The 13,056-nt window shown below is 46.0% G+C and overlaps 1 protein-coding gene across 1 annotated transcript; it reads left to right on the top strand.

Moving 5' to 3' along the window:
• Positions 1 to 2,139: 2,139 nt before the first annotated feature.
• On the top strand, positions 2,140 to 8,133 carry Lax1 (lymphocyte transmembrane adaptor 1). Its single transcript, XM_026397218.2, has 3 exons — positions 2,140 to 2,250; positions 2,771 to 2,850; positions 5,929 to 8,133. Exons 1-3 carry the CDS (start codon positions 2,169 to 2,171, stop codon positions 6,721 to 6,723), a joined length of 957 nt encoding a protein of 318 aa, XP_026253003.1. The 5' UTR covers positions 2,140 to 2,168; the 3' UTR covers positions 6,724 to 8,133.
• The last annotated feature ends 4,923 nt before the right edge of the window (positions 8,134 to 13,056 follow it).

Here is a 13,056-nt window from a genome sequence, read left to right as displayed (position 1 = left end):
GCCTTGCATAGGAAGGAACAGCAAGGAGCCCTGGAGGTCAAGATCAGAGGAAAGGTAGTAGGAAATGAGATCAGAGGGTAGGCAGAGGCAAGATTATATGGAGCCATAAAATCCTTACTGGGCAGGGACTGTAGCCTTTCTTCCAAGGGTGACAGGAAGCCATGGAAGGCTACAAGCAGAGAAGGAACCTGGTCTGCCTTATTGTTTGCAATGATCATGCCGGCTCCTGTGGGGAAGATGGATGTGGGCCAAGAGGAAAACCAGGGCAGCCATTAGGAAGGTTATTGCAAAGTTCCAGGTGGAACTCATGCTGGCTGGGACCAGGGTGGAGGCAGGAGAGGAATAAGAGGTAACTGGGTTTGGGGTAGAGGTCCATGCCCAGGGTAAAGCAGACAGAATGTGCTGGTGAACTAGAAGGAGGGCATAAAGAAAAAGAGCAGTCAAGGATGGCACCAAGGAGCCAGACGCAGTGGCACACGCCTGTAATCCCAGTGGCTCAGGAAACTGAGATAGGAGAATCGTGAGTTCAAAGTTAGCCTCAGCAATGGCGAGGCCCTAAGCAACTCAATGAGACCTTGTCTCTAAATAAAATTCAAAATGGAGATGAGGCTCAGTGGTTAAGTGCCCCTGGATTAAAAAAAAAATAATAAGTCACCAATGTTTCTGATCATGCCACTAGATGAGAAATACCAAAGGAGGAGGAGCAAGTAGCTAGCACTGTGGTGGGGGTCGGGGACAGGAGCATGGGGCAGGGGAAGAAAAGAAAGGTGGATTATTAGCTTAAAATTTGGAGGACAGAAACCTTTCCTGGTAGTAATCTGGTTTCTAATGTTCAGGGGTGGCAGTTCAGTTACTGATTCCTGCTGTAACCTCCGCTGGCTGCTTCCTGTTTCAGTAGGTACAGCTGCCTGGGGTTGCACTCATCTGAATCCATTTCAACACCCAAGCAAACAGAGGGTGACTCGGGCCCTGCCAGGGAATTGCAAGGTAGCACAGAACTCACATTGGTTCAATTCTACACAACAGTCGGGTGTTGCCTGGAGACCAGCTCCACAAGTTGGGGGTTACTCAAGTTCATACTACTTGGACTCTGTCACAGAGCCACTCCCTAATTGTGAGTTGGGTAATCTTCTCCTCCAAGCAAGCCAGGAATCCCAGGAGTGGGAATGAGGAGAAACAGGGGCAGAGGGATTTGATTTTGCAAGTTTGGAGGACAGTGTGACAGGGCTAAAAGAGCAAGATCTTTGAACCCTAGCAGACCTAGACTCATGTTGCACCTCTGTGCCTTTCTACCTATGTAATCTCGGACAAGGTACCTTTCCTGAGTCTAAATCTCGGGATCCCTGGCCTCAAAACAAGATAGGGTTGTTCTAAAGACTGAATAAGTTGCACATGCAAACCTCTAGCACTTGGTAGGCATTCTAAAGGGATGGTTCTCTTCTGCCATGTCCAAGTCCCCTCTCCTTGTAGTCACTATTCAGAGATGACCCTCTCTTCCGCCCCTTGGTGGACTCCTCCTCGGCTTTCCTTGCTTGGGCTCCTGTTCCAAATCTTTGAGCTCTAACTCCTGAAGGAAACATTTTCTCCACCCACCTCCCCACCACCCCACAGCCAGCCGGAGCATGGCACTTGGTTTTCCTCCTAGAGATAACGACAAGAGCAGCATCATCTTTTCTGGGTTAGTGGGACTCCTGGCTGTCCTCCTGCTCATCACAGTGGCCTGCATCCTGTGGAACTGGAACAAACGGAAGAAGCGTGAGTCCTTGTATATCTTCAGTTGAGACATAGGAGGGCTAATCCTCCAGCCTGGCATGGCTCTGAGGAGTCCTGTGCCCTTACCTGGCACACTGGTCCTCCGTTGCAGTGCACTGGGATCAGAAGAACGTGGCTCAAGTGCCCCTGCAGCCAGTTTCACCCTCGTCCTGCCTCTGTCCCATGAGTCCCCTATTCCTTTAGTTTAAATGGCACTGGAGGACAGTGTGGCAGAATTTCAAATGGAAATTCTGGCTCAAGTCTAAAAAGATAATTTTTTTTATGCTACCAGGTAGGGGTGGGGAACATTTCCAGGGAGCATCTTGTCCCCAAGAGTCCTCACAGTTGACCCGTGCCATGATCCCCATCTCTCTCACTGCTTTGCAGGGCGGGTTCCTTACCTCCCAGTGACTGCCATGCCCTCATTGACTCTGCCTCGACCCAGACCACGAGCCAAAAATATTTACGATCTCTTGCCTCAGCGGCAAGAAGAGCTGGGTAAGTTTTTCCTTCTGATCTGTGCAGTCCTGGTACCTGAACTCCAGCTCCCAGAATGCACCTCTCTCCACCTGGAAGCAACTTGCTCCAAGCTTCCAGAGAGCCCTTCAGAGAGCACTGAGAAGAAGGAGTTAGGTAGACTGTAAGCTGCACTCCAGGGGAGGCCCGGAGAGCTCTGAAAAGGAAGCAAGGATCATCCTGGCTTGGGGTTGTGGCTTTTCTTGACATTAAGGCAGCAGAGGAGAGCCGCATGTGTCCAGGTGTGGGGAGGACCTGCCTAAGGAGACCCTGGAGCCAGCATCACGGGTAGAGACGGGGGAATGCTCTGCAGGAGCTTCCAAGGAGGCCTCCAAGTCTCAGAGCACAGAAGCCTGGCAGGTCGGATCCTGTCATCACGGAACACCAGGCTCCGTCTGGAAATACCAGGTCCCACACAAACCCAGCTCAGCCACCACGCAGGGAGAGTTTGAGCTGAAGCACACAGAAGACTGTCTTCAGGTTTCATTCTCTGTCCTTTCAGGGAGACATCAGCCGAGGAGTATCCGCATGTTCAGTGCCGAGAGCCTCCTGTCCAGAAATTCCGACAGCCCGGAGCATATGGTAAGAGTCAAGTGAAGGATTGGGGTGTAGCTCAGTGACAAGGCACCTGCTCAGCATGTGGGAAGTCCTGATTTTATCCCCGGCCCTGGGGGAAAAAAAAGTCAAGCGAAAAGACAAGCCCCCAGAGAGAATGACAGGTCTCTGGCCGAAGAACTGAAGGGAATGAGTCGTAGGTCTCGGATCTGGTTTCACGACAAACAGCATGTCCTCTGGCCCTCACCTTGCAGGCCTATTAATAAATTGAGATGACCAGCTGCAGACCTCCCTACTGCCCAAGGAGAAAAATTAAGAAAGACAGGAGCAAGTGCTTGGGGTTTTAAGAAAGGCAAAAGTATTCAAGTACATAATGTGGAACTGAAATTGACTATTTTAACAAAGATATGATAATGTGCTTATCCAATGAGTGTCAGAGGTGGGTATCATTTTGAGTACTGATGACGCTATTGATACTCAAGACACTTAAAACCCAGCTCTGGGAGTTACTTCTAGGGTTTGTGTCAAATTGTCTCCATGATCCTCAAAGCAAAAATCTCCATAAATCATTCATTCAGCCCTGAAGCCCTTGTAGAAAGTGTTTGATCAAATGAAGGTGTCTTGGTCCATTTGAGGTAATTTATTTTAATTTAAATTTTTTTTTTAGTTGTAGATGGAAAGAATGCCTTTATTTTATTTATTTTTTCATTTGGTGCTGAGGATCGAACCCAGTGCCTCACGCATGTGACTCAGCTCTGCCACTGAGCTACAGCCCCAGCCCCATTTAGTGTAACTTCTATTGGATAGAAGTTTATTTGTTTTGCCCTTCTGGAAACTGCAAAGTCCAAAATCAAGGGACTGCATCTGGTGAAGACCTTCTTGCTTGTTATAACATGATGAGGGAAAGAAAAGAGAGAGAAGAGGGAAGTATTCATCCTTTTATCAGGAACCCGCTTCTCTGATAACTAACTAGTGATCAGTAACTGCCACGACAACAGCGTTAATCACCTCTTAAAGGTCCCACCTCTCAATACTGTTGCAACAGGGAGTAGGACTTCCACACATGGGCAGGGAGCCGTGGCCCCCTCACCTGTAATCCCAGTGGCTTGGGAAGCTGAGGCAGGAAGATCACATGTTCAAAACCAGCCCCAGGAAAAATGAAGCACTAAGCAACTCAGTGAAACCCTGTCTCTAAATAAAATACAAAATAGGGCTGGGATGGGACTCTGTGGTAGAGTGCCCCTGACTTCAATCTCCAGTACCAAAAAGAAAAACAACTGCTTCTACACATGGACTTGGGGAGACCGTTCAGTTCACCATGGGGACAGCCTCTGGGGCTACGAGCGGGGGGTTAGGATTCACAGAGGTAGTCCTGTGTGTTTCATAATCTCGCTTTGAAGGTGGCTCCCGAGGATGATTTCAACAACAGTTTGGTGACAGTGGGGCTACTTTGAATGCCAGGGTCCTGATTTTCGTACACATGTTATTTGCTTGTTAAAAAACCAGTCCCTCTGGTTTTGCGGTCATCCTTGGGCAAGTGCAGCGAGACTGCTGATGGACAATCTGTTGTCACTCGGCCTGTCATCATCCAGTTTCCCAGAAGTTTAGGTTCCTTTACCATGCAGCCACCCCACGTCACCACTTTTGCTTCCTCTTCCTCCTCCCACTCACTGGCCTCTACTCCTGCCTGTAACTTCCTGGGTAACGAGTCTGAGTGGCTGAGAAAGGGCAGAGCAGAGGAAATTCCCTGCCAAAGCCATTCAAAGACCTGGGTAGTCCCTGAGGACATTTTGCAGTTAGAGCTTAGGTCCCAGTCTTTTTTTTTTTTTTTGTATTGGGGATTGAACCCAAGAGGGCTTTACCACTGAGCTCCATCCTCTGTCACTTAATTTTTAAATTTTTTTAAATTTATTTTGAGGCAGGATCTTACTAAGTGGTCATCCTTGGGCAAGTGCAGCGAGACTGCTGATGGACAATCTGTTGTCACTCGGCCCATCATCATCCAGTTTCCCAGAAATTTAGGTTTCTTTACTATGCAGCCACGCCATGTCACCACTTTTGCTTCCTCTTTTTCTAAATTGCTTAAATTTTGCTATCCCCATGGTGATCCGAATGGTCTCCCCAAGTCCCTGTGCTGAAGTTTTGTTTTTGTTTTTGTTTGGTACTGGAGATTGAACTCAGGGGCACTCGACCACAGAGTCACATCCCAGGCCCTATTTTGTATTTTATTTAGAGACAGGGTCTCACTGAGTTGCTTCATGCTTCACTAATTGCTAAATTCCACTAATTCTTCCACTAAATTGCTGAACCCGCCTCAGCCTCCAGAGTCTTTGGGATTACAGGCGTGTGCCACCAGGCTGTGTGACTCAAACTGTCTTAGGCCCACACAGATGTTTGGTTTGTACTCTGTAGTGTTTGAAGAACACGCTGAATGAGTTACCGACATGTGAATATTGAAGATATTACAGATCGAAAAATCCAGATATCCAGCTTTTCTTGAAAATTCAGAAATTCTGGAAACATCAGACCAGGATCCCTAAATGGCAATGAGCAGCTGGAGCTGTGCACCAGTGTCCCTTTAGAAATAATAGCAAGCATTTCTTGGTGTCGTCGGTGTGCTATTCTAAGCGCCTTATATGTATCTGATCCTTTTATCTCTCACAAAAACCTTTATGAAGTTGATACAATGATGATCCTCATTTGACAAATTAGAGAATAAAGACAGAAAGATGAGGTGAAGTGGTCTAACTCACTCAGCACCAATCTGAGCCTTTGCCTTTAGTCCCTGTGCCATATTGCTTCTCAGTGTGATCTGGGGACGCAGGCTCTCTCTAGTTTATGACACTTCCTCCCCATGCCCCACTGAACCCCCACACTGTGGCCAAAACCCAGTTGCAGCCTGTCATCCCATTTACATGATTGCGCTTCTTAAACTCAGTCCACGTCATTCATACCTGTCTGACAGCTAGAGCCTTGTGGTCTGAGACCCCAGATAGAGGACTGAATGAAGGAACCAGGTGGCACTAGTAAGTGGCGCACAGGGAAGAAGAGAGACATTGTCCACATTTCTGCTTCCATCCTGTCACTTTCTCTTCTTCTTCACAGCCCTCCCAAGCAGAGAGCACCCTCCAGATGCACACAGCCCATATCCACACCATGGGATACGCAGTTGGTGTCTACGACAATGCCACGGTGCCCCAGGTGTGCAGGAACGTCACTCCCTCGACACACTACGTCAATGTCAGAGCTTCCAGGGATGTCTCGAGCACTTCTTCAGAGGATTCAAATGATTATGTCAATGTCCCCACAGCAGAAGAGATGGCTGGGACTCTAACTCCTAATGACAGCCTGCCTGAAAGTCTCCTTGTTCTTTCCAGCGCCCAGCAGTCAGACTTACCTGAGAAAAGACACGAGGGCTGTGGGGATGCCAGTGACTGTACCAGCTTTTGGGCTCCAGGAACTAAGGACAGCGATCCACTCAGCGATGGGGAGGATTCTTCTCAGACCTCCAATGACTATGTCAACATGACAGGTTTGGATCTCGAGGACAGCCAAGAGGAGTTGCCCTGGGTGGCTTTTCAATGCTGCAGAGATTATGAGAATGTCCCACCAGCAGATCCCAAGGGAAGCCAGCAGCAAACTGAGGAAGAAGTGACATCTTCAAACACAGGCCATGAAGAGGAAAAGACAGATGGCCCGGGGACTGACATCCATCCTCTCACAAGGAATTCCCTATCTTCAGGGCACTGTGTATCCCCACTGTGTGAGGACTGTCAGATGAAACCTGAAGAAGAAATGTCACACGAAGACACTCATGACTATGAGAATGTGCTACCTGCCAAGTTAGGAGGCGGAGACAGGGAGCAGGGGCCTGGTGCTCAGCTCCCTCCTGATGAATGAATACCGTTGTCCAGCTGGAAAGCCACACGAAGTGGTCTCTCCTGTTGGTTCCTCAGCCGCTGAAGAGTCTCTAGTGAAGACCCTTGACCACCCTCGTCTGTTAGTGGATTCCCTTGGTTAGATTAGCCAGAGGCTGAAAGGAGCTAGAAGCTCAAAGGCTGCCCGAAGGCAAAGGTTTGGGAAATCCAGGAAGGAATGCTTCTCCAGCAAAGGGCTGTTGTCTCTCAGGCCAGCCTAAGAATGTCTGCGGGAACTGCCCTTCCCGACTGTTGGGAAATAGAAGAAGAGAGAACTTAGCACCCAGAGGAAGAGGGCTGATCACCTGCACCAATACCAGCAGGTGGCAAGGGTGTAGATTATTTTGTGATCCAGGCAGAGACCTAAGGAAAGGAGAAGTTGTTTTAAAAAGTAGACAACAAAATGCTGGTGAGGATGCAAAACAACGGGAATTCTCATTCTCACCAATTTTCATTCTCACTATTTTGAAAAACTGTATGGCGGTTTCTTATAAGGATCTAGCTATGGGAGGCAGCCATTTCACTACCAGAAACTGACCCAAGTCAACTGGAATCTTACACTCACACAAAAACCTACACATGACGGTTTAATAGCAGTTTCATTAATAATTGCAAAAAAAAAAAAAACTAGAAATAATCCAGATGTGCTTCCACAGAAGAATGGATAAACCAACTGTGGATATTCAATCCATGAGTGGCTATGAGCCTGTCCATACTCAGCAGGAAAAAGGAATGAACCATTGGTTCAAATGACAACATGCTCTTAAATGCATTTTGCTAAGTGAAAGAGGCTTAGACTTAAAGAGCTCCATATTTGTAAGACATTCAGAAAAAGGCAAAGTAATAGGAATGGAAAATATGTCCGTGTGAAGAAACGAGGCTCTCACTATGAGGACCTGCACAAGGGAATCTTTAGGTGACAGACTGTTCTACATGGTACTTTGGTGGCGGGTTTGTAACTGTATTCATTTATCAAAACACAGAGAAGCACATACCATGAAGAGAGACTTTTATTTATGTGAATATAAAAAAGATAATCAGGCTATCCTGAAAACTCAGAGTATGACAAATGAGTCTAGTTGTATAACAAATGTATAACATAACCTCATTGAAGGGAGTGAGGGATTAAAAAAAAAAACTAAACTTAAACTTGGAAAGCAATGTTTTGGCTTAAAATTATAAGATTAAAATCAGAAAGAACTGTATACAAACAGTGCAGTATTGTTGGCAAATTGTCTTGCACAGATACGGGGTTGGCAATTCTGAAACTACTTTGTGTACTAGGGTTGTACAGATAAATAAATCTACTGTTGATAAAGAGAGAGAGGTTTCACACTGGCCCAGAAAGAAACAACAATGAGGTAGGGAAAGCTAGGAGGGACCCTGCGAGGTTGCATTAGAGTTGGCAATACAGCTTGAACGCTTGTTTATTTTAATAAGGATACAAAGAAATAAATATGTATACATAAGCGTATACAAACATATGCTTCCTGGTATTGTCCATTAAGAGGGCCAAGAAGTAATGACACCCCAGCAGCAATGACCACACTCAGCACCCAGATCTTAGTTTCAAAATGCTATTCTCCAACAAAAGGAACCCAAGTCCCTTGGAGAAATGGCTAGTTCTAGGGCTGAGATGGAGAAAATGCAGAATGAGCTTGTGTATCTTACAGAAAAGGAGTGGAAGAGAGAGAGAGAGGGAAGAGATGACCACATGTCAAAAAAAAAATGCACCTGGCAGACATGGTAGCACATGCCTAAAATCCCAGAGACTCTGGAGGATTGCAAGTTCCAGGCCAGCCTGGGCAACTTTACAAGACCCTATCTCAAATAAAAAGGGTTGGGGGTGTAGCTCAGTGATGGGGTACCCCTTGGTACAAACCTCATTACCAAGGGGGGGAAAAAAAAACAAAAGATCCAACTAAAAGAGCTCCCAAAGACAAAGCGAGAACAATTTGAGCAAGAAAAATTTAAAAAAATTATAATACTGACTGAGTTCAATCCCCGGTACCCTCTCCACTAAAAAACAATGATTAATAATCCAAAGAACAAAATACATATCCATGAATGCATGACAAGGTGGAATAAATAAATTGGAGGAAAGGGATACATTTTCTTTACAGATGAGTTCTAAATAATATATGTAGAATGAAGGAAATAGAAAAATCTCCATTAAGATACCACAAAATGATTGCTACAGGCAAATCTACCGATGAATACAAAATTAGTGAGTAATACTTTAAGGAGAAAAAAGAAAGTTGCACATTCTCAAAAAATATTCCTCAATGCCAGGGGCGGTGGCATACATTTGTAATTCCTGTGGCTCGGGAGGCTGAGGCAGGAAAATCATGAGTTCAAAGCTAGCCTCAGCAACTTAGTGAGGCCCTAAGCAACTCAGCAAGAACCTGTCTCTAAATAAAATACAAAAAAAAGGTGGGGGGAGGCTGAAGTTGTAGCTCAGTGGTAGAGCGCTTGCCTAGCATGTGTGAGGCACTGGGTTCAATCCTCAGTACCACATAGAAATAAATAAAGACATTATGTCCATATACAACTAAAAAAAAAGGCTAGGGATGTGGCTTGAGTGGTTGAGTGCCCCTGGGTTCAATCTCTGGTACCAAAAATAAAACAAAACAAAACAAAAAATATATATATTCCTCAAATTACTGTTTGTTTGTTTTTAACGTGGTGCTGAGAATCAAACCCAGGGCCTCACTAATGCTAGGCAAGCACTTTACCACTGAGCTACAACCCCAACCCTTACTGTAGTTAGCCTTCTTTGCTGGCTCTTCTTCACTCGACTTCCTGTGTTGGAGCCATAGGTAGGACTTTTTTTTTTTTTTTTCCCTGTGGTGCTGGGGAGTGAACCCAAGACCTTGTGCCTATGAGGCAATCACTCTACCAACTGAGCTATATCCCCAGCCCCCAGCATCTCCATCTTTAAAGAGAACGCATGGTGTGCTAAAAACTTGTCTGGGTCCTAGATACATAACCATGAATAAGACAGAAAACAACTCTGTCCTCAAGAGAACGCAATCGAGTGGGGAGGCAGATAAGAACAAATAGGGTAATAATTAACACATTGGGACAAGAGCTGTAGTGCTCCGAGGGCAATGAAATGAACAGGATCATGAGGTAGGGACAATGGGGAAGACCTGTTAGAATGGTCAGAAAGGGCCTCTGAGTGGCCCATGCCATGAGTGAGGCCTGAAAAGGAGCTGGCCAGGTGAACTACTAGGGAAGAACATTCCAGAAGGAGCCACAAGTACAAAGGCTCAGAGGCAGCAAGGGTCTCAGTGTGTTCGAAGAACTGAAAGAAGGCCACTGTGGCTGCCGTGTGAAGAATGATGGGAGAATGTACAGACAACATACTGACTGCAATTTTTTTTTTTTTTAAAGAGAGAGTGAGAGAGGAGAGAGAGAGAGAGAGAGAGAGAGAGAGAGAGAGAGAGAATTTTTTTTTTAATATTTATTTTTTTAGTTCTCGGCGGACACAACATCTTTGTTGGTATGTGGTGCTGAGGATTGAACCCGGGCCGCACGCATGCCAGGCGAGCGCGCTACCGCTGAGCCATATCTCCAGCCCCTGACTGCAATTTTTAAAGCAAAAATCAGATCTTGCTTAAAACTCTTAAATGGCTTCCTGCTGCAACTAGAATAAAACCCTGCCCAGTCTTCTGTGGCTCACAGAGCATGCTTGACCTGGTGCTGTCTTCATCCTCCTTTCCCAGCAAAACACACACAACACACATAAACTCACACACACATACACATACACACACACACACACACACACACACACACCAGTATTTTTGACACAGTAGGTCTGAGGTTGGTTCTGAGTTTGCACTTCTAACAAGATTCCAAGCATTGCTAAACACTACTTGCTGGGCTAATAAGAAGTTGCAGTCTTTTCTGGGGTTACTTTCTTCTCTTGTTTTGGGGAATCTCCATGACAACAGTGTGTCCATGATTAGCCCTGGTTACTGCTTATACTTTGGTGGCCTGAGCTTTACCCTAAAATTCCTAGTCCTTCATAGCCTTTCAGATAACACTCTAACCAAGTCACTTATGCCTTCTGGCCTCTTCCCCAGCCATGGGCAACCAGACATCTGCTGGCATTACTTACAATATATGGAATATATGGAAACATATATTCACTGCTCAATAGAGCTGGAAACCTGTCACAGAATTAGTGGGTTTTTTTGAGTACTGGGGATTGAACCAGGGGGGCTTATAACTACTAATCCACATCTCCAGCCCTTTTTATTTTTTATTTTGAGGCAAGATCTTACTAAGTTGCTTAAGGCCTCGATAAGTTGCTGAGGCTGGCTTTGAACTTGGGATCCTCCTGCATCAGCCTCCTGAGCTGCTGGAATTAACAGGCATGCACCACTGCACCCAGTTAGTATCAATTTTTTACCTCAAACCCCAGAAGTCCTGAAGGAATAAAACTACTTTACTGACTACTAAAGGCCTTAGTTTGGGCCTCTGTAGACATTGACACTTGTGAAATGAGAGAGAACACACTCAATCTTCATTCAGCCCAGTCAGGCTATCCCACGTAAAGCAGTCTGGTCTCTGTGTGGTAGAGCACACTCACTTCATACACATGCACTTTAGAGTTGCCGCCTTCTGCCTCCATCTCAACTCAACCCTCAGGATGCACTATGCACTGTAAAAGGGCCTCCTTCTTAGGCCTTTGAAGGGAGTCTCATTCAGTGATCCCAAAAGCCATTTATCCCCTTGGGAAGCAGCTTGTCTTCCTGAAATCAAACTTTGGCTGAGTATTCCCAATCCATCAGACAGAGCTTGCTTCCCCACTCCCCGCCCCCCCAGTACTGGGAATTTAACCCAGGGGTGCTCTACTACTGAGCTACTTCCCCAGCACTTTTCTAAAATTTGGAGACGAGGTCTCTCTAAGCTTCCCAGGCTGGTCTCAAACTGGAGATCTTTCTGTCTCAGCCTCCTAAATAGCTAAGAGTACAGGCCTGTGACACCATGCACTGCTCAGACATATTATTATAGTCTTAAATCTTAGTGGGGTTAGAGTTCCTGTTCCCTCTGTTTTTGGGAATGAGTCAGTTTCTGAAGAAACCTGTGGCTATAGAAAGATAGAAGGGATTCCACTAAAATCTACCAACTGCTGCACGTAAAGGTGCACAGCTGCAATCCCAGAGGCTCTGGAGGCTGAGGCAGGAGAATCAGAAGTTCAAAGCCAACCCCAGCAATTTAGTGAGGCCCTAAGCAATGTAGGGAGACCCTGTCTCAAAATAAAAAATAAAAAGGGCTGGGGTTGGGGCTCAGTGGCTAAGTGCCCCTGGGTTCAATCCCAGGTACCTAAAATAAACTTTAATAAACTAATTTATTTAATTTAACCAACTGAGCCCCACAAGTAAATAGGTGTGTTAGGGACTGCTAACTGCTAAACTCTTCAGCAGTAGGTCAAGATCCTATCCAGACAAAAACGTCCTTCTGGGCCTCTGAAATACCTGGAAGGTGTTTATACTTAGTGAAACCTTGTCTCAAAAAAAATAAAAGGCTGTGATGTACACCTGGTTCAGTCCCCAGCATGAGGATGGGGCGTGTTAACATGCCACAGTATAAATGACAGCACTGTTGACAGTTTCTGCCTTAGAAATGTTATGCCAGATTCGTGGGACCCCAATAGACCTCCAGGAGCCAAATCCGATGCAAGCACACAAGAGTCTTTATTGCAAGCTGGAGCCTGGACTCACAACCGTTCCCGACTCAGTGATCCCAGGGAGTGAGTCCTGGTCCTTTGTTCAGTGAGATTTTATGGTTTTGGGGGGATACTCTATGCGTCACAACATCACACAGCAAATCATTCCATACGATTGGAAAATCAAACAACAACTCTTAACATTGATTAGCACATTCACTGGCGGGAACAAGTTGGGTAGGGGTGATGGGTTAGTACAAGAGGGGGATTCGTTTGAACTGATTGGTTTAGGCCATGAGGGGTGTACGTGCTAAACTACATGGTTTCCCAACATGTTATCAACCACCATAAACTACTGGGGGGTCATCTGGCAAGCCAGGTATTTTCCCTGTCTCATGCTGATTGGAGGTTGCTAGGGGGTTGCCATGGGTCCTCACCTAGCCTAACTGAGTCAGGGACACCTGGCCTCAGACCTCTCCTGTTATTTATAGACAAACAACTCAGCAGAGTGGGTATGTGCTTAGGAGTGCTCTGTGGGTTTTTCCAAGGACAAGGGTCACGCCTCCTTCCTTAGGACAGGCCTTGAGGTAGAAGCTGCTGTTATTTATTTATTTTTTAAAATGGAGTCACATGAGT

Source organism: Urocitellus parryii, chromosome 9 (genome assembly GCF_045843805.1).
Source record: "Urocitellus parryii isolate mUroPar1 chromosome 9, mUroPar1.hap1, whole genome shotgun sequence".
Lineage (NCBI taxonomy): Eukaryota > Metazoa > Chordata > Mammalia > Rodentia > Sciuridae > Urocitellus > Urocitellus parryii.
The sequence above is the reverse complement of the archived record's forward strand: the minus strand, read 5'-3'. Positions and strand labels throughout refer to the sequence as shown.